Source organism: Mustelus asterias, chromosome 25, assembly GCF_964213995.1.
Source record: "Mustelus asterias chromosome 25, sMusAst1.hap1.1, whole genome shotgun sequence".
Lineage (NCBI taxonomy): Eukaryota > Metazoa > Chordata > Chondrichthyes > Carcharhiniformes > Triakidae > Mustelus > Mustelus asterias.
In genome coordinates this window covers 3,149,253-3,167,774 of record NC_135825.1, presented here as the reverse complement: position 1 = coordinate 3,167,774, position 18,522 = coordinate 3,149,253, and the positions used below count along the sequence as shown (strand labels likewise).

At 43.4% G+C, this 18,522-nt stretch overlaps 1 protein-coding gene across 4 annotated transcripts in view; it reads right to left on the bottom strand.

Annotated features, from left to right (window-relative positions):
* The window catches only part of LOC144511752 (lysine-specific demethylase 9-like), an 85,518-nt gene that overhangs the window by 21,686 nt on the left and 45,310 nt on the right, over positions 1-18,522 (bottom strand). For all 4 annotated transcript variants that reach the window (XR_013500903.1, XM_078241989.1, XM_078241987.1 and 1 more), the window contains exon 3: positions 367-504. Coding sequence is in view for 3 of the 4 variants with exons in the window: in XM_078241989.1 (XP_078098115.1) it covers positions 367-504 (138 nt within the window). In the remaining variant the exon portion in view is untranslated. The remainder of the gene's footprint in view (positions 1-366; positions 505-18,522) is intronic.

Here is an 18,522-nt window from a genome sequence, read left to right as displayed (position 1 = left end):
TGTTTCATTACTGCTCCACCATACCAAATCATCTGTGCTAGATCCCTTCCTAAATCACTGAAATAAAGCAATAGGATTTTCATTTTTTCACGGCCCCTTGACGGTATACAGATGGCCTCTGTAGAATCTTGCCTGAAAGACGGTACTCTGACAGGGCAGCACTCATTCCGCACTACACCGGGAACATCAGCCTGGATCATGGGCTCATGTCTCAGGAGTGGGAATTGGCCCCACAATGTTCAGGCAAAAGCGCCAGAACTGGGTGTTCCACAAACAACGTCGGGACGCAGCAGCATCCTGCTTCACAACGTGAACAAACATTGCGTGAACCCCTGGCCACTGACCGATCCAAGTCTGCGCACTTACTTTCAAAAACGGAGAGTCTTCCAACATGTCAAGAAATTCGGGGAAGTAATCTCCAACCTCTTCATCCACTGCTCCCACCAAGCTGATCTGTCTCATTGGACCAGCTCTGTACGTGCCACAACAGTAAGTCCGTGAAACCTGTCCAAGAAGAGAGTTCCGTTAACAATTCCTAGGATTAGACGGTGATTGTCCACAAGCAAAAACCGCATTTTAAAAAGACATTCTCCCAACAGTCAATCCAGATCAGCAATCCTAATTACCCATTTCTCAGGATCAAACAGCCCAGGAGGCTGTACGATCCATGCTTGTGTCAGCTATTTGAAACAGCTGTCCAATTATCCCCACTTTGCCTTGCTCTTTCCTTTTCCCTATTGCATTGCCTTTTTTTTCCCTTTTCAAGTCTACAGACCCAATTCAGCTTTGAAAGTTCTATTGAATCTGCTTCCATCATCCTTTCAGGCTGCTCCAGATCACAATTCGCTGTTCTAATTTTTTTAAACAATCCTGTTTTTCTTCTGGTTTCTTTGTCAATTACCTTCATGTTGATTTCATGTGGATAAATTTAGATTGCTTTCTCTCTCAAATTAATTCCCTGTACCGACAGCATCACAGGCTTGTGGCAACGATAAAACTACTCAGAGTGGAGACTGCACGTGTGAACTGAACTAATTTTTCTGCTACTTCAGTCGAGTATTAAACAGAGGATTGCCATTAGTAATGCTAGTTAGTGTTGTAACTAGGCACACTACCAATGTATAACTGAAAATCTCTTGGAGGCCCACACCATGCAAGGACCACGCGATGCTGAATCCATTGTGCTCTCATCAGTGCCCTCATGCTTCCCAGCTCAGGAATCTCTCTGACTCTGAAGTCACAGCCTGTGTTTAAACAGACACAATCTATAACTGCACAGTTATATATAATCAGAGTACACAAAAGTTATGCACACTCACTCACACACTTAATTGAAATCCCAGTGACGGTATGGTTTCCAATTCAAACACACTGAGGTACCTGCACCGCCAATTCGGAATCACGTTTGACATCACTCTGGCATTATAATAAATTAAGGAATTTTGGTGAGGAATTGTGGAATCTGATGTATAGAAAAGAATCAAAGAATCATTCAGCACAGCAGGTCACCATGTGGCCTATTGCGCCTGTGTTGACTCTTAGAAAGAGCTATCCAATGAGTCTCACTCTCATGAACTTTCCCCATAGCCCTACAACTTCTTTCCCCTCTAAGTATTTACCAAGTTCCCTTTTCAAAGTTATTATTTAACCTGTTTCCGATGCCCTTTCGGTCATAACTCACTGCGTAAAAACAATTCTCTTTTCCGATTTCCTTTGCCAATTACCTTAAATTGGAATTAAATTAAACTGAAAGGGATTCAATCCCAAAGTTTAAATGGCTGGCTGCTTGCCAAAACACACAGCACAAGATTAGTATTGGAGAAAAGCAGAAACTGAGAGACTGAGGAGTGCACTAACGCTAACTGGGAGACGGGGGAGTGAGCCTGCCTTCTCCAGAGATTACCAACACAGCTTCCTTTGGAAATCGGGTGACGCACTTTATTCCAGATTCAAGCGGGATCAAGACTGGAACTACAGTTTTGGTGCAAAGCTAAACTGCTTCAAAAACTCTTAGAAGAAAGAAATCTTAGAAACCCTACAGCACAGAAAGAGGCCATTAGGCCCATCGAGTCTGCACCGACCACAATCCCACCCAGGCCCTACCCCCATATCCCTACATATTTACCCACTAATCCCTCTAACCTACGCATCCCAGGACACTAAGGGCAATTTAGCATGGCCAATCAACCTAACTCGCGCATCTTTGGTCTGTGGGAGGAAACCGGAGCACCCGGAGGAAACCCACGCAGACACGAGGAGAATGTGCAAACTCCACACAGACAGTGACCCAAGCCAGGAATCGAACCCCGGTCCCTGGAGCTGTGAAGCAGCAGTGCTAACCACTGTGCTACCGTGCTGCCCAACTAATTAAGAAAAATGTGCCCCTCAAGTGGGTTTTATTTATGCCAAGCTGTGCCAGGTTAGAAATGTCATAAACGCCACCTGCAAGTTCCCCTTTAAATCACTCAGCATCCTGACTTGGAAATAAATCGCCGATCCTTCACTGTCGCCAGGCCAAAATCCTGGAACTTCCTCCCGAGCTGCACTGTAGGTGTACCTACACCACATGGACTACAGTTCAAGGTGGTGGCTCAGCACCACCTTCTTAAGGGCAATTAAAGGTGGACAATAAATGCTGGCATAGCCAGTGAGGCCCACGTCCATGAATAAATAAATAAAACCTTCAAATATTTCACTTGTCTCAAACTGTTGGACTCAACCAGTTTTCATCACACCTATAGGCATTCCCAGCATGGACTGGCGATGACACACTCAATTATGTGGTGCTGTGCAGAACTGGGAGAGACATCTGCAGTCCATCTGGCCAGCCCAACAGCTAGAAAAAAAATCCTCTCTCAAGAAACCTCTCCAGCCTCAAATCCCACAAATTCTTACTTTTCACTCCATTGAATTTTTCCTTGCAGTTGCCTCACTCTCGGTCTCTGCTATAATCATGCTCGCTGCTTCCCTCAGAATACCCACTAATTTATTATTGTCACATGTATAGTTAATATATTTTCCCAAAGGGAAAGGGGAGTCTAAAACTAGAGGGCATAGGTTTAAGGTGACAGGGGGAATACACAGAAGTGTCCAGAGGGGCAATTTTTTCCATACAGAGGGTGGTGAGTGTCTGGAACAAGCTGCCAGAGGTAGTAGTAGAGGTGGGTGCAATTTTGTCTTTTAAAAAGCATTTAGACAGTTACATGGGTAAAATGGGTATAGAGTGATATGGGCCAAATGCGGGCAATTGGGTCTAGCTTAGGGGTTTAAAAAAGGACAGCATGGACAAGTTGGGCTGAAGGGCCTGTTTCCATGCAGTTCACCTCTATGACTATGTATTAGTATACACTGAAAAGTATTATTTCTTGCGCACTATTCAGACAAAGCATACTGTTCAGAGAGAAGGAAACGAGAGACTGCAGAATGTGTTACAGTCATAGCTAGGGTGTAGAGAAAGATTAATTAGTGTGAGGTAGGTCCATTCAAACGTCTGATGGCAGCAGGGAAGAAGCTGTTCTTGAGTCGGTTGTTGTGATTTGTCAATAAATGGGCAAGATAAAGTTGTAAGCCCTTGACAAAGTCATAAGAAAAATACAATGACCCATGTTTTGCTGCCCTAATTACAGCGAGGTTGTCATCATTACTACACAATAGGACACTGGTTGTAGCAAAACAAGAAAACGCTGGAAAATCTCAGCCGGTCTGACAGCAACTGTGGAGAGAGAACAGAGCCAACATTTCGCGTCTGGATGAATCTTCGCTAGCTCTATTCTCTCTCCACAGATGCTGTCAGACCTGATGAGATTTTCCATCATTTTCTGTTTTTGTTTCAGATTCCGCAGTAATTTGCTTTTATCTGAAATGACCTAGCAACCTCTGGCTCACGGGCGTGGGCAATGAAAAGCAAAAATCAGGACATTTAACGGTCTGCTTTACAGGCTCCATTGGAATCTGCACAGAATCACTATACTGGTGTGAATTTGGGGTAATTACCCACTAGTCTTGTATTAAAACCAGATGAAAAGCCTAGGACTGGTGTAATTAGTGGTTTTCAGTGGTTCAGGAAGTAAAAATTATTGCCAAATTACTTTCAAGGCCTTGGTAAAAATAATTTTATAAGTGTGGAATCTCATTCCCTCAGACAAAATCTAATGTTGCAGAGGTCTTTTCAAAAAATTAAATAACTTTCTTTAAGCTTTCTTGTTTTTCTAACGTCGCTCCCTTAATTCCATGCCCCATTCTTTATTTCTCTTTGTGCACAGTGACTCTAATGTATTTCAAGTAAACCTACCTGCTTTGGACTCCGCACATCTCAGCAAGAATTCTTGGCTGAAGGACTTCCTGCTGCTTTTTCAGACATCAAATATCTCCCATGGAGGGAGTTGTGCTGAATCAGAGGTCTGAATACCTGAAACCGCCACGGACAAGCCCGCAGAAAGTCTCTGGCAAACAATATTCAAGAAAGGCAAAAGCCATAGCTTCGCCGCTCACAACAAAAGCTGAGTGAACGATTGAGGACTCAGTTGAGAATTGCATCAGAGGAGCAAGGAACCTGCTCTGCTATGCCCCCTCTCTCCACCAGCTGGCGCTGTATGCACAGTAAGAGTTTTAACAATACCAGGTTAAAGTCCAACAGGTTTATTTGGTAGCAAATGCAAACTATCAAATAAACCTGTTGGGCTTTAACCTGGTGTTGTTAAAACTCTTACTGTGTTTACCCCAGTCCAACACCAGCATTTCCTCATCATGACTACCATCGATGTTGGATACACATCCAGATCATTTCCAAGGCCACATGTCAGTTCCACAAAAGGTTGCACTTTGCAATGAATTCCCCCAAACACCAGTTACAACACAGGAACATTCCAATTAAAGATCAACTCTATTGCAAGTGACTCACCTCCTGACACCACAGAGCTGGTCAACCTCGATCTGCTAGAAGGACAAGACCAGCAGACAGATGGGGACACCAGCATCTGCAGATCATACATCACCTTGACATGGAAATATATTGCCATTTATTTCTCATCACTGGGTCAAACTCTTGGAACTCTCTCCCTAACAGGATAATAGGTGTACCCACACCAGATGGAATGCAATGGTTCAGTTTAAAGTTATTTATTAGTAGTCACAAGTAAGGCTTACATTAACACTGCAATGAAGTTACTGTGAAATTCCCCTAGTTGCCACAGTCCGGCACCTGTTCGGGTCAATGCACCTAACCAGCACGTCTTTGAGAATGTAGGAGGAAACCGGAGCACCCGGAGGAAACCCACGCAGACACGGGGAGAATGTGCAAACTCCACACAGACAGTGATCCAAGCCTGGATTTGAATCTGGGTCCCTGGCGCTGTGAAGCAGCAGTGCAAGCCACTGTGCCACTATGTCGCCCAAGAGGATGGTTTGCCATCATCGTCTCAAAGGCAATTAGGGACGGGCAATTAATGTCGGCCTAGCCAATGATGCTCACACTCACTGACTGAATGCAAAGGAAATTTAACCAGTAGCCTTTGTCAAACTTGCTGACCTCTAAGTGTCTGATCACCACCCGTGAATCTCTATGTGGCTCAGTGTCAAAATTTGGAAATGAAGAAGTGCCTTGGGACATTCACAAGGTTAAAGGTGCTATATAAACACAATTATTGGTTGCTGAACAACGAGGCGGGAGGATGACAAATGAAGAAAAGCAAACTTTTCACTCGCAGGACAATTGGACATGCTTCTAATTTGTAGAGTTATGCGGGGAAAAGACTGGCCTGGATCTAAATTAATCGCCCTTTCAAAGAGCTGGCACAGGAGCAAGGCAAGTGATCTCCCTGCGTGCGCCAAGGCTGTATGATTCAAAGCAATGTTGACATTCCTGCCATGCACAACCCAACCCTGGAATAAAGTTACAATTGTTTGGTCTCCAAGCCTCATTTTCTCTGCACACCAAATGTATTATACAAAGGAATAAATTAAGTGAAATCTCATCAAAGTAATGAGATTACAGAGGGGCAATAATTTGGGTTAAGTGATAAGTCTGCACTGAGGGTAATGGAAAGTTCGGTGAAATAACAAGACACTATCCAATTTGTGCCATGAGTGTTCCAATTAGGGCTCATAAGGCCATTAGAATCCTGTCTGAGGCTGTGAGCAATGTCTCAACAATTCCAGTCTACATTTTCGCTATTTACTTCAGCTGGCTGTTCTGCACATAACTGAACCCTTGCAGCAATAACAGCACGACTTCAAATAGCTACCACTGCCGTTCCAAAATTCAGACAGGATTTCCTGTGAGTGTGTCACCATTAACTGGGGTGTGTGAGGGAGCACGTTGACTGGGGTGTCCAGCAGACAACGCCATTCTTAAGGGGTGCCTGGTCTGTATTGACTGAAGGGGGTCTCAGGGGAATGTGTCAGAATTTACTAGGCTCGCCAGTTTTATGCAGAGGCTCTCTGGCAGCGTACTGTTAATGTAGGTCAGTGAACACCAAGACTTAGCTGGCACATATCACTGTTAAAAGCAGCACAGCAGGAGCGACTGCTCTGCTTTCCTCAGATTCTCACGTCGGCTGATATTATACTCAAGGCCTGAACCTTACCATCAGTTTTGAGCTTTCAATCTTTACCCACATGCGGCACAGATCGATGATGGTGGGATTGTCTGGTTTGGAAACCACTATTGGCTAAACATTAAATATAGTATCTCCTAAACTGGCATCGGTCCAGATTGCTCAGTGACCAAATTGCAAGCTGGCGATGGATCGATCTCTCTCTCTCTCTCTCACACAAACACGCACAAAAATCATCAATAAACAAACTCTCAACTCTGCAGGAAGCTCAGTAAGACACAAACAAGCTGGCTACAATTCTTATCAGCTCACCAGCAGTAAGCTGGGTTTGGTACCAAACCGTCTACATAAAGCTGCCTGTGAGCAGATACAGTCATCGCTATCCACCTGATCGATCCCACACATCACAGGGAGAACTCACTCATTTGTCCAAACATCATCCTTGTGCTCGATGACCGACGTTGGCACCCATTCTGGCAACATCTGTGATTTTAAACTTCTCATGTTCAATTCTCTCCAGGGCTTAAATCTCTCAATAACTGTGTAGCCTCCTTCACAAGAGCAAAAGAAACAGTAGGAGTCGGCCACCAGGCTCTTCAAACCTGACCCGCCATTCAATACAATCATGCCTGATCTATGCCAGTCTCAGCTCCTTTTCTGTGATGTTTCCCCATAGCCCTCTATTCCTCTTTTAAAATGTTCCCGAAAACCTACTACTCTAAACTTTTGATCATCTGTCCTAACACCACCTCATATTGCTCAGTGTCAATTTTCACCTCCTGTGAAGCACCTGGGGCCATTTTACATTCAGGGTGATAGATAAATAAAAGTTGCTGTTGTTGAAACATTTGAACATGCACAGATCAGGATTCTGGTTCCAAAGGGTACAAGTTTCAGCAGTGAATCTCCATTTGCCTCAGCACAGGAAGAGGTCTTCACCTGGTATCCTAGCCAATATTAATCCAGCTACCAAAAACAGATTATCTGGTCATGACTTCCACTGCTATTTGTGGAGTCTGGCTGTGTGCAAGTTGACTACATCACCTGTCTACTGTGGTCCACTGACCACCAACTGGACTCTGGGACCACAGGTGCAATGGTTTTACTTCACTTGTTTAAAAAACTCTTCTGGCACAAAATGGGTGCAGGAAGTCTGGTTAGAATCATAGAATTACTACAGTGCAGAAGGAGACCATTCGGCCCATTGAGTCTGTACCGCCAACAATCCCACCCAGGCCCCATCCCCATAAACCCATGCATTTACCCTAGCTAGTCCCTCTGACACTAAGGGGCAATCCACCTAACCTGCACATCTTTGGACTGTGGGAGGAAACCGGAGCACCCGGAAGAAACCCACACAGCCACGGGGAGAACGTGCAAACTCTGCACAGACAGTGACCCAAGCTGGGAACTGAACCAGAGTCCCTGGAGCTGTGAAACAGTGCCGCCCACGCAACACCAGATCACTCCTCCCTCCAACGTCACAGGCCATCACCAAACACAATGAAGGTACGATTTAGACAGGAATCAGGGTTTGGGGAGGTGAAAGAGGGATCAGGCACTCCCGGGAAGGGGAAGGGAGGACAACAGTTTATTTACAGCCACATACTCAATTTATTAAAATTAAATACCGAAGGAGTTTGGAGAAATGAAAATCAAACTTTTGATGTCCCTTTTGATCACCAATGTAATAGCCAGAAATCTCATTATCAACTTATTTTATTTTTGTTTCATGGCAAAGCCAGCATTTGTTGCCTATCTCTAAAAGGCCCTTGTGTTGAGTGGCTTGCTTAGGCCATTTCAGAACAGCTCAGAGTCAATTACATTGCTGTGGATCTGGAGAGTCGTTATGTTGGCCAGACCAGGTAAGGATGGCAGATTTCCTTCCCAAAAGGACTTTAAAAAAAAAATCAGTTTCAATTTAGATTTTATTTTACACCAACAGTTAATTATGATATTTTGAATTCTACAACATGTCTGGTTGCTGCCTTCCGAGTAGGCTTAGCTGTAGCTGTTTTACAGCTTCTTCCCTGCTGCCGTTAGACTTTTGAATGGACCTACCTTGCATTAAGTTGATCTTTCTCTACACTCTAGCTATGGCAGTAACACTACATTCTGCACTCGCTCCTTTCCTTCTCTATGAATGGAATGCTTTGTCTGCATAGCGCCCAAGAAACAATACTTTTCATTGTAAGCTAATACATGTGACAATAATAAATCAAATCAAAATTGTTGCAACTTCGGTTTTCTTAGCCTCCTTGGCAGCCCTGAGTACTTGTTCCCCTTGAGCTTTGCATACCTCAGGCTTCTGATTTTTCTTATCCTAATCTCAGCAAGAGGCGCACCAGCAATAACTCATTGGAACTTCAATGCACAATTGGTACACTTTTTCTGAAGCTCTTCAGATTGCCATTTTTTGTGCCTGCACCTGTACAAGACAGTCCAGTTGATCTGTTGAGGGTTTCACTTGGGAGACTCACATTTAGTGTTCAGAAACTGGAAAATCCTCCCATCAATTCTGGCAGAGTGCTTCCCATGACACCAGATGGTTTGCTTACAACAGTGACCATTACTGAAACTATGGTCTTCAATTCTATTAATTGAATTTAAATTGCACCAGCTTTCATTGTGGAATTTGAACCAATGTCCCCAGGAGATTCACTGGGTTGATTCCGGAGTTGAGGGGGTTGGCTTATGAGGAGACACTTAGTAGACTGGAACTATACTCATTGGAATTCAGAAGAATGAGGGGAGATCTTATAGAAACATAAAAGATTATGAAGGGAATAGATAAGGTAGAAGCAGGGTTATGGTATCCATTGGCGGGTGAAACTAGAACTAGGGGGCATAGCCTCAAAATAAGGGGAGGGAGCAGATTTAGGACTGAGTTGAGGAGGAACGTTTTCATACAAAGGGCTATGAATCTGTGGCATTCCCTGTCCAGTGAAGCAGTTGAGGCTATCTTGTTGAATGTTTTAAAGGCAAAGATAGATAGGCTTTTGAATAGTAAAGGAGTTATGGTGAACGGGTGGGTAAGTGGAGCTGAGTCCATGAAAAGATCAGCCATGATCTTATTGAATGGTGGGGCAGGCTCGAGGGGCCAGGTGGCCTACTCCTATTCCTAGTTCTTATGTAGAGCATTAGCCTGGGCCTTTGGAGAACTATTACAGTGACCTTACCACCATTTCCCCCAAACTAGATCCATTAAATTCATAGGGCCACTGGAGGAAGACAGAGCAGGAGGCTATTTAGCTACCACTCATTAAGATCATGGCTGGTCCTCTGATTTATTGAGCCAGAAGAAAAGCATTGATGATAAAGCCAATACAATTTTGCTTTAAAGAACAATCTCAGAAATAAGGAGAGTTGTATTAAGACAACTGTGTGCAGTTCTCGGCACCTCACTATAGGAGGGATGTGATTGCATTGGCTATAAGGAGAGACTGGATAGACTTGGATTGTATTCTTCAGAGGAGAGAAGGTTGGGGGGGGGGGGGGGGCGGAACATGATTGTGTATAAGATTATATGGGGTATGGACAGGGTGAATAGGAAGCAGCTGTTCCTTTGATTGAGGGGTCAATCACGAGGTCGCACAGTTTTAAGTTAAGGGCAGGAGATTCAGAGATTTGAGAAAAAACTTTTTCACTCAAGAGGGTGGTGGGAATCTGGAATGCGCTGCCTGGGAAGGTAGTGGAGGCTGGAAACCTTACAACCTTTAAAAAATGTTTGGATGAGCATGTGAAACATCATAACATTCAAGGATATGGGACAATGACATGGAAAATGGAATTAGCTCGACTTTAGTGGTAGTTATTGTTGGTGCAGATTTGATGGGCCGAAAGGCTTTCTTGCGCTGTACGATTCGATGATTCCATAACTTCCCAGTACTGCGTACAAACATTCCATTATCATTTCACGCCTAATGAATTGCTTATGAAGTGCTGTCAATTTGTGTTCAGCGAGTTCCCACAAACAGCTGTGGGTGGAAAGAGCGGGTTATTCTGTTCTCTAAGATTCAGTGAGGGAGCTGTGTTGGCCAGGACACCAGGAGTAAATTCCACTGTCTCTGCCTCAGGCTGCGCCATAAGGTGAGTGGGTTCAATGGACGATTTGAATTGGCAGGCTGATTTACAGCCACACCCAGAACTGAACGGCTGAGATACAATACATTTCTGAAAGTAGATCACGGGTGTTTTGTTAAAGTGCTGCAGAAGGATCAGCTAAACTGCAGACAGGGGACAACACAGCAAGTCTGAACAAATCCCCTGGTATTATTGGGAGGGTTAAAAATAGGTGGGAAGATGCCAGCTGTAAAACATGTCATGGTACAGTATGAAGTCTGCCAGTTATCTGGCCCAAGTGCTGTTGTTTACAGTGAATTCCTTGGTAATAAGTCACTCATTCACTTAAAACCAGAAACAGCAGCAGCTCCAAGCATTGGATTATGAGGAGAATTACATTGACTAGACTTGTATTCCCTGCAATGGACAAGTTAAGGGACGATCTGATTGAGGGGTTCCGGGTTTTCATAAAATCATAGAATCCGACAGTGCAGAAAGAGGCCATTCGGCCCATTGAGTCTGCACCAACCACAATCCCACCCAGGCCCTATCCACACATCCCTACATATTTTACCCACTAATCCCTCTAACCTATGCATCCCAGGACACTAAGGGGCAATTTAGAATGGCCAATCAACCTACCCCGCACATCTTTTGAGGGGAATTGATGGGAGAAACTTTTCAGGACAAGGCAACATGACCTGCCAATCAGAGCCAGTATATTTTGGGAGAAGTTAGGAAACACTTCACCTGAAGGATGGTAGAAGTGTGGAGAACTCGCCCACAAAAAAAACCCAGCAGCTGCTAGCTTTAAATAAAAAAATAATAGATTTTGCGAAACAAAGGTATACGAAGGAAAAGCAGGTGGATCGAGTTAGGACACAGATCTCACTGAATGGTTCAAAGGGCTGAATCATAGAATTCCTACAGTGCAGAAGGAGACCATTCAGCCCACTGAGTCTACACCAACTCTCCTACAAAACATCTTACTTGGGCCTTATCCCTGTAACCCCATGTATTTACCCCACCGATCCCCCAACCTACACATTTTTGGATACTAAGGGGCAATTTAACATGGCCAATCCACCTAACCTGCACATCCTTGGAGCACCCAGAGGAAATCCATGCAGACATGGGGAGAACGTGTAAACCCCACACAGACAGTCACCCGAGGCTGGAACTGAACCCGGGTCTCTGGCACTTTGAGGCATCAGTGCTAACCACTGTGCCGCCCCTTCTGTTCCTGGTTTAAAATGACTTTTGTTAAGTAAGGAATCACCAAATACTGAACAACTACCTGAACAGGCGAGAGAGCATTGGGTTAGTACTTGAAGGAGTAGCGACTGAGGCTATTAGCATTTCAGGATCAGTGAGACAAACTGCAGTCTTTTCTGGTGTTGTCCCTATTCCTGAGCGAGTGCTGCACCGTGAAGTGCAACTTTCAGATCACAGGTCAAACCACTCAGATGGAAATCCCATGTCACTTATTCAAAAAGGCAACTTTTATCCTTTAACCAATATCATTGAAACAAGCCAACTTCTTTATCTCAATTTGTGGGATCTTGCTATGCTCAAATTGGCTGCCGCGTTACTTACAACAGTACCTAAACTCCAAAAGTACATCTAATGGTGTAAAGCGCTTTTGGATGTCCTGAATGTGAAAGATAATGTAGAATTGAAGTCTTTGTTTTCTTTGAGAACTGGCACCAGCTGTGGGTAGCACTGAACTGAGTCAGAAAGTCGTGGGTGTAGGCTATGTTGAATTGCCCAGTGCAGTACTAAGGGAATGCTTCATCGTCAAAGGTGCCACCTTTCTGTTCAGATGTTAAACCTCTAGATCTGGTGTGCTCCCCTCTCAGGAGGACATAAAAAGTTTCCATGGTGCTATTTAATGTGCACAGCAGCTCTCCCTGATGTCCTGGCCAGTAGCTACCCCTCAACCAACATCACTGGAGCAGATTATCTGGTCATTTACCTCAAACCAGTTGCTACCCGTCGACCACATAATATTTTAAAAGTAATTCATTGGCAAAAAGAGCATTGGGACACAGAAATGAACTGCAGTTTTCCTAAAGTCAGTATGTAGCATCTGATGGAGAATCCCATATCCAAACGTCTGTATTTAAAGTTTTTCCTAACCTTCCCCTTTTATGAGGTGACAATCTTCAATAACTACATCTACTATGATAGCATGGCTGTTATATTAGACCACAAGACATAGGAGCAGAATTAGGCCACTCGGCCCATCGAGTCTGCTCCGCCATTCAATTATGGCTGATATTTTTCTCATCCCCATTCTCCTGCCTTTTCCCCATAACCCCTGATCCCCTTATTAATCAAGAACCTATCTATCTCTGTCTTAACGACACTCAATGACCCGGCCTCCACAGCCTTCTGTGGCAATGAGTTCCACAGATTCACCACCCTCTGGCTGAAGAAATTCCTCCTCATCTCTTGTTTTACAAGAATCGTCCCTTTATTTTGATGGATCATATTCAAAGGCCAGGCTTAATGATACTGAGACAGGAATTTAAATCTTAAATTGGCAGCTGGTGAATTTAAATTCAAATCTGGAATACAAGGTCAGTGTCAATGACGGTAACCATGAAACTACCAGATTGTCATAAAAATCCATCTGGTTCACGAATGTCTTTAAGGGAAGGAAACTGGCTCCCTTACGCTGTTAGATCTATGTAACTTTAGATCCATAACAGTAATTGACTAACTGCTGTCTGAAATGGCCTAGGAAACACTCAGTTATCAAGAAGCTAGCAACTCACAACCATCTTCTCAAAAGTAATTAGGGATGGGCAATAAACACTGGCTCAAATGCACCATCTAAAATCCTGAGAGCAAAAAATGTATGGTTTTATTTACTGACCATTGGAAACAATGGGCCTACACATTCATGACACGGAATGAACTGGACATTTCATATAAAGCAAACCATTATTTATCTTTGGCACAGGCATGCAAATTAATTCAATCACACCAGGTCAGGCAAACAATTAAGAAATTTTAATGATAAGGCACATGGGGGCACAAGGTTGTGAAATGCTTCTAAAGACGACAATAATTTTTCTCTTATCGCTAGTCACCAGGTTTTCCAGAAAAAAAAAATGCAGAATCACGGAATGCGTTCCTCACCACAAAATACTGGAATCCCACAGAACAAAACCGGGATTTGGCTCAGTGAGTCAGTGTGGCTCCAGGCAGCTTGGCAAGCAAATTTCTGAAATAGTGCGCGCTTTCAGAAAGCCATTAGAAGTTGGACAGGATGCCTGAGATGAACCTTTTACTCACCCGTTCTATGGAACCAGGCCTTCAAGCTGAGGAATGTTTATAACCATGCTGGAAAACAGGAAACAGGTTTGGGAGGGCAGAGAAACTACTTTCCCCATGGTGCTGATGTTCAAAGTTTACAAACCTAACTCTGCTGAATGTTGCAGATATGCAGATAGCCCCAAGCATGTAATAGAGATGAAAGCCCCACCCGAGTTCTCAGACAGCCTTACCCTCCACACTGAGCAGTACTCTTTTCCCCGAGGTCCACCCTTGCTTGGGATGGTGGAAATTTTCACTGTCAGAAAATTGAAACTATGCTACCAGCTGACAATTTCACTAAGCCCCAGATGACACTATACCGTAGTTTGTGCTGAGGAACAAGGGGCCATTCAGCCCCTTCAACCTGCTCAGCACTAAATTGGTTTGAGTCTATTACTGCTTACTGGCATAAATATCTGCATCCTCTCAAAATACATTTCTCCTTCCCTTATGTCTGAGACAAGGGAAAGATCTTTTCTGAGGGTTGTTGGTCTTTGGAACTCTCTGCCCCCAGAATGATGGAGGCCGGCTCATTGAATATTTTTAAGGCTTGAGCAGATAGATTCTTGACTCACAAGTGGATCAAAGGATATCAGGGATGGATGGAATGTGAAGTTGAGGCCACAATCAAATCAGCCACGATTTTATTGAATGGCGCAGATCAGGCTTGAGGGGCCAAATGGCCTACTCCCAATTCATATGTTTGGATATATTTGTTGATGTGCACTTCAACATCATTTACAAAAGCCTATCAAACTGAGGCTTGAAAGCTCCAACTGTACCCACACCGCCAGCCATTTTGGGAGGGAGTTCAAGATTCCCACCCCTCAGGAAAAAAGTATATTTAGGTGTAACCATAATGAGAGGGAATTTATCCAGGCAGCTTTTTGAAATGAGTGTATTGAAATGTTCTTGAAGTTGCAGTTATCACAAAGAAGGGATGTGCCCTATGATTTGGCCAATAGAAGATTTGGGGCTACTTATCTCAGTGACACGCAGGCTTCAACGTCAAGCCGAGTTATTGCAATCGGTAATAAGTAACAGCAGGGATTTTTAACTCATTCAGTTCACCATAGAAAAGTTTATATGGATGCATTAACCATTACTTTTGTGTTGCACTGGCTAATAACAGCTTCCTTCAGAGCAAATGTTTAGGAGAGGCCGTTTATTAAAGCGACTGTCCTCCAAAAAACTGGAGGAGTGAGGAGGAAGCAAGATTTAGAGGTCTGAGAAAAATGATAAACAAGAAGAAATGCGCCATGCGAGACTGAAAAACCACAATTAGCAAAAAAAAACAGAAAGGGAATGGGGAAAGGACAATGTAGTCATCACACTTTTACTCAAAAGGCCTGCATTCATATAGCAACAACCTCAGGATGTCCCAAAGTGCTTTAGAGCCAAGGTATTTTGTGAAGTGTAGTCATTCTTGCAATACAGAAAAAAATATGGCAACCAAATTATACACAAGCTCTCTCAAACAACAATGTGCTAATGGCCAGCAATCTGTTTTAGATATTAGTTGAGATATTAATACTGTCCAAGACACTTGGAGTAACTTATCCCACTCCCTCCACATCTCCCTTCTTCAAGTAGTGCCATGGGTATCTTTCACAACGTCCCACGGGCGCAGACAGGACTTTAGTTTAATGTCTCTTCTGAAAAATGACACTTCCAACAATACAGTTCTTCCTTAGTACCAATTCTAAGGTGCCAGGTTGGATTTGTTAAAGTTATTTGCATGGAACTTAAATCCATAACTTTGCGACTCAGATCAACTCCACTGTTAGTCCAGAATTATGACTGCTACACATACAACAATGGCACAGTGGCTAGCACTGCTGCCTCACAGCGCTAGGGACCTGGGTTCGATTCCCAGCTTGGGTCACTGACTGTGTGGAGTCTGCACGTTCTCCCCATGTCTGCGTGGGTTTCCTCCAGGTGCTCCGGTTTCCTCCCACATTCTGAAAGATGTGCTGGTTAGGTGTATTGACCCGAACAGGCGCCGGTGTGTGGCGACTAGGGGAATTTCACAGTAACTTCATTGGTGTTCATGTAAGCCTTACTTGTGACTAATAAATAAATTTTAATTGTCAACTTGGCTAATCTTTAAAAGTAAAATCTATTTTACAGAAGCGTTTAGAAATCCAGATTATTATTCTTGGTATGGCACAAACGGTCAAACCTTTTAATATATTAGTAACAGTCAGCTATTTAAACAAACCCAGTGCTGGCTGATAGCCCCCTAAGTTCAGTAAAAATTCAGCCAGATGTTAATGGGAGTGGCGCGAGCTCACTCAGTGTTTGTACAAGTTTAATGAACTCAGTCTCTCACGGGTCTCCTTTAAAAAGGAACTCAGGGTGCATAAAGTGAATGAGAGAGACAAAGTTGGATTTGAAATGAAAATGACACAATGCCCCTTCAAATGCCGTACAAAGAGAATATTCCCAAAGGAACAAAGCATCTGATAGAGAGCGAGAGACCATTTAAAGCTCATGAAATTAGGCTCCATAGTGGCATATATATCTGTATTTTTGCTCCATTATCTAGGAAGCTGACAAGATAGCACAACAGACAACTACTGACCAGTATTAAGAATCTCAAAGTTTTCCAAAATCTCAACATGTCCCAAAGCACTTCAGAGAAAACGGAGTAATTTAGAAGCTTAATCACAGAATCAGAAATTGATCCAGGAGGAAACCATAAAGTTACGAAATCTGGGGACAACCAACCGACTCAAGAATAACTTCTTCCCTGCTGCCATCAGACTTTTGAATGGACCTACCATATATTAAGTTGATCTTTCTCTGCGCCTTAGCTATGACCATAACACTACATTCTGCACCCTCTCCTTTCCTTCTCCCTTATGTACTCTATGAACAGTATGTTTTGTCTGTATAGTGTGTAAGAAACAATACTTTTCACTGTATCCCAATACATGAGAATAATAAATAAAATCAATTCAGCCATCGTGGTGAGGCAAACAGCTTGTAAATTGATTCCACCACCCCTACCGCCAACACCCCCCCCCCCCCCCCCCCCGAACCCACCCACTGTCCCGTCTCCATGACCTTGTAAATTTTTCTCAAATATTCATCCAATTCCACTTTGAATGTTACTGTTGAATCTGCTCCTGCCAACCTTTCAAGCAGTGGATTCCAAATTGCAACAACTGCATAAATAAAACATTTCATCACACCGTCTCTGGTTCTTTAGACAATCACTTTAAGGCTATGGTTACAAACTCCTGCTAGTGGAAAGTTTCTTTGTTTACTCCATCGAAACCCTGCATAATACCTCAATCAAAACTCCTCTTAACCCTCTCTGCTCTGGGGAGAACATTCCCAGCTTGTCCAGTTTCTCCATATTACTCTATTCCTTCAACTCTTGGACAATTCTAGTAAACCTCTTCTGTACCCTCGCCAAGGCCTTAACATCCTTCCTAAAGTGAGATGCCCAGAATTGAACACAATTCCAGCTGAGATCTAACCTTTGTTTTGAAAAGGTTCCACCTCATTTCCTTGCTTTTGTACTGGATGCCTCTTAACAAAGGCAAGGATTCCCTATGATTCAACAGCCTTCTCAACATGTTCAGACAGCATCAAATATTTGTATGCACAAACTACTGGACTCTCATTTAGTTTATATGGCCTCTCCTCATTCTTCTTAATAAAATACACTATTTCACATCACTATTAAATTTCATCTGCTATGCTTATTTTAGCATTAATCTATGCCCTCCTGAAGCCTGATACTAGTCTCCTAACTGTTTATTAAATCTCAATTTTGTTTTGTCTGCAAACTTTGAAATTTTACTAAGTCCAGGCCATTAATATATCAAAAAGAGCAATGGTCCAAAAACCAAAGCCTGAGGAGCCTCACTGCATACTTCCTTCCAGCCTATAAAACCATTCATCACTACACTTGGCTTTCAGCCCTTTAGCCAATTTTGTATCCAAGTTGTCCATATCCTTTTAATCTTCTGGTCTTTAAATTGGTAACAAGTCTATTATGTGGTACTTTGTCAAATGCCCTTTCAAAGTCCATATGCACATCAACCACACTACTCTCATCATCCCTCTCCTTTATTTCAAATAAGTCAAGTTAACCAAACATTTGTAACGTAGGGGATCGCAGCAGCTAATTTACGCACAAGTCCCACAAACAGAGGAAAATGACTGGCTAATCCCTATTTCTGTTTGGTAGCGGGTGAGGGACAAATGTTGGCCAGGGCATTGGATTAACTCACTTCTTATCTAACACCTTATCGTCCAATTAAGCACATTACAGCCTTCTGGACTCAACATTAAGTTCAACAACTTTAGGCAGCAAACCCCCCCTCCCCTTCTGTTTGTTAGTTGTTTTTCAGCTCCCTTGGCCTGCTCCAACACAACCCCACCCCTCCCTCACTTGGCCACCTGTCCCTTGCTGTCCAGTTGTGCCCATTAACACATTCTGCTATCTCACCTTTTGCCACTGTTAGCACTCTTCATCCTTAATGGCACCAGTAACACTCCCATTTGTCTCATGTCCAGGACAAAGTTGTCAATATCTCCTTTGCCCCAACCTATCCCTGTTTTATTC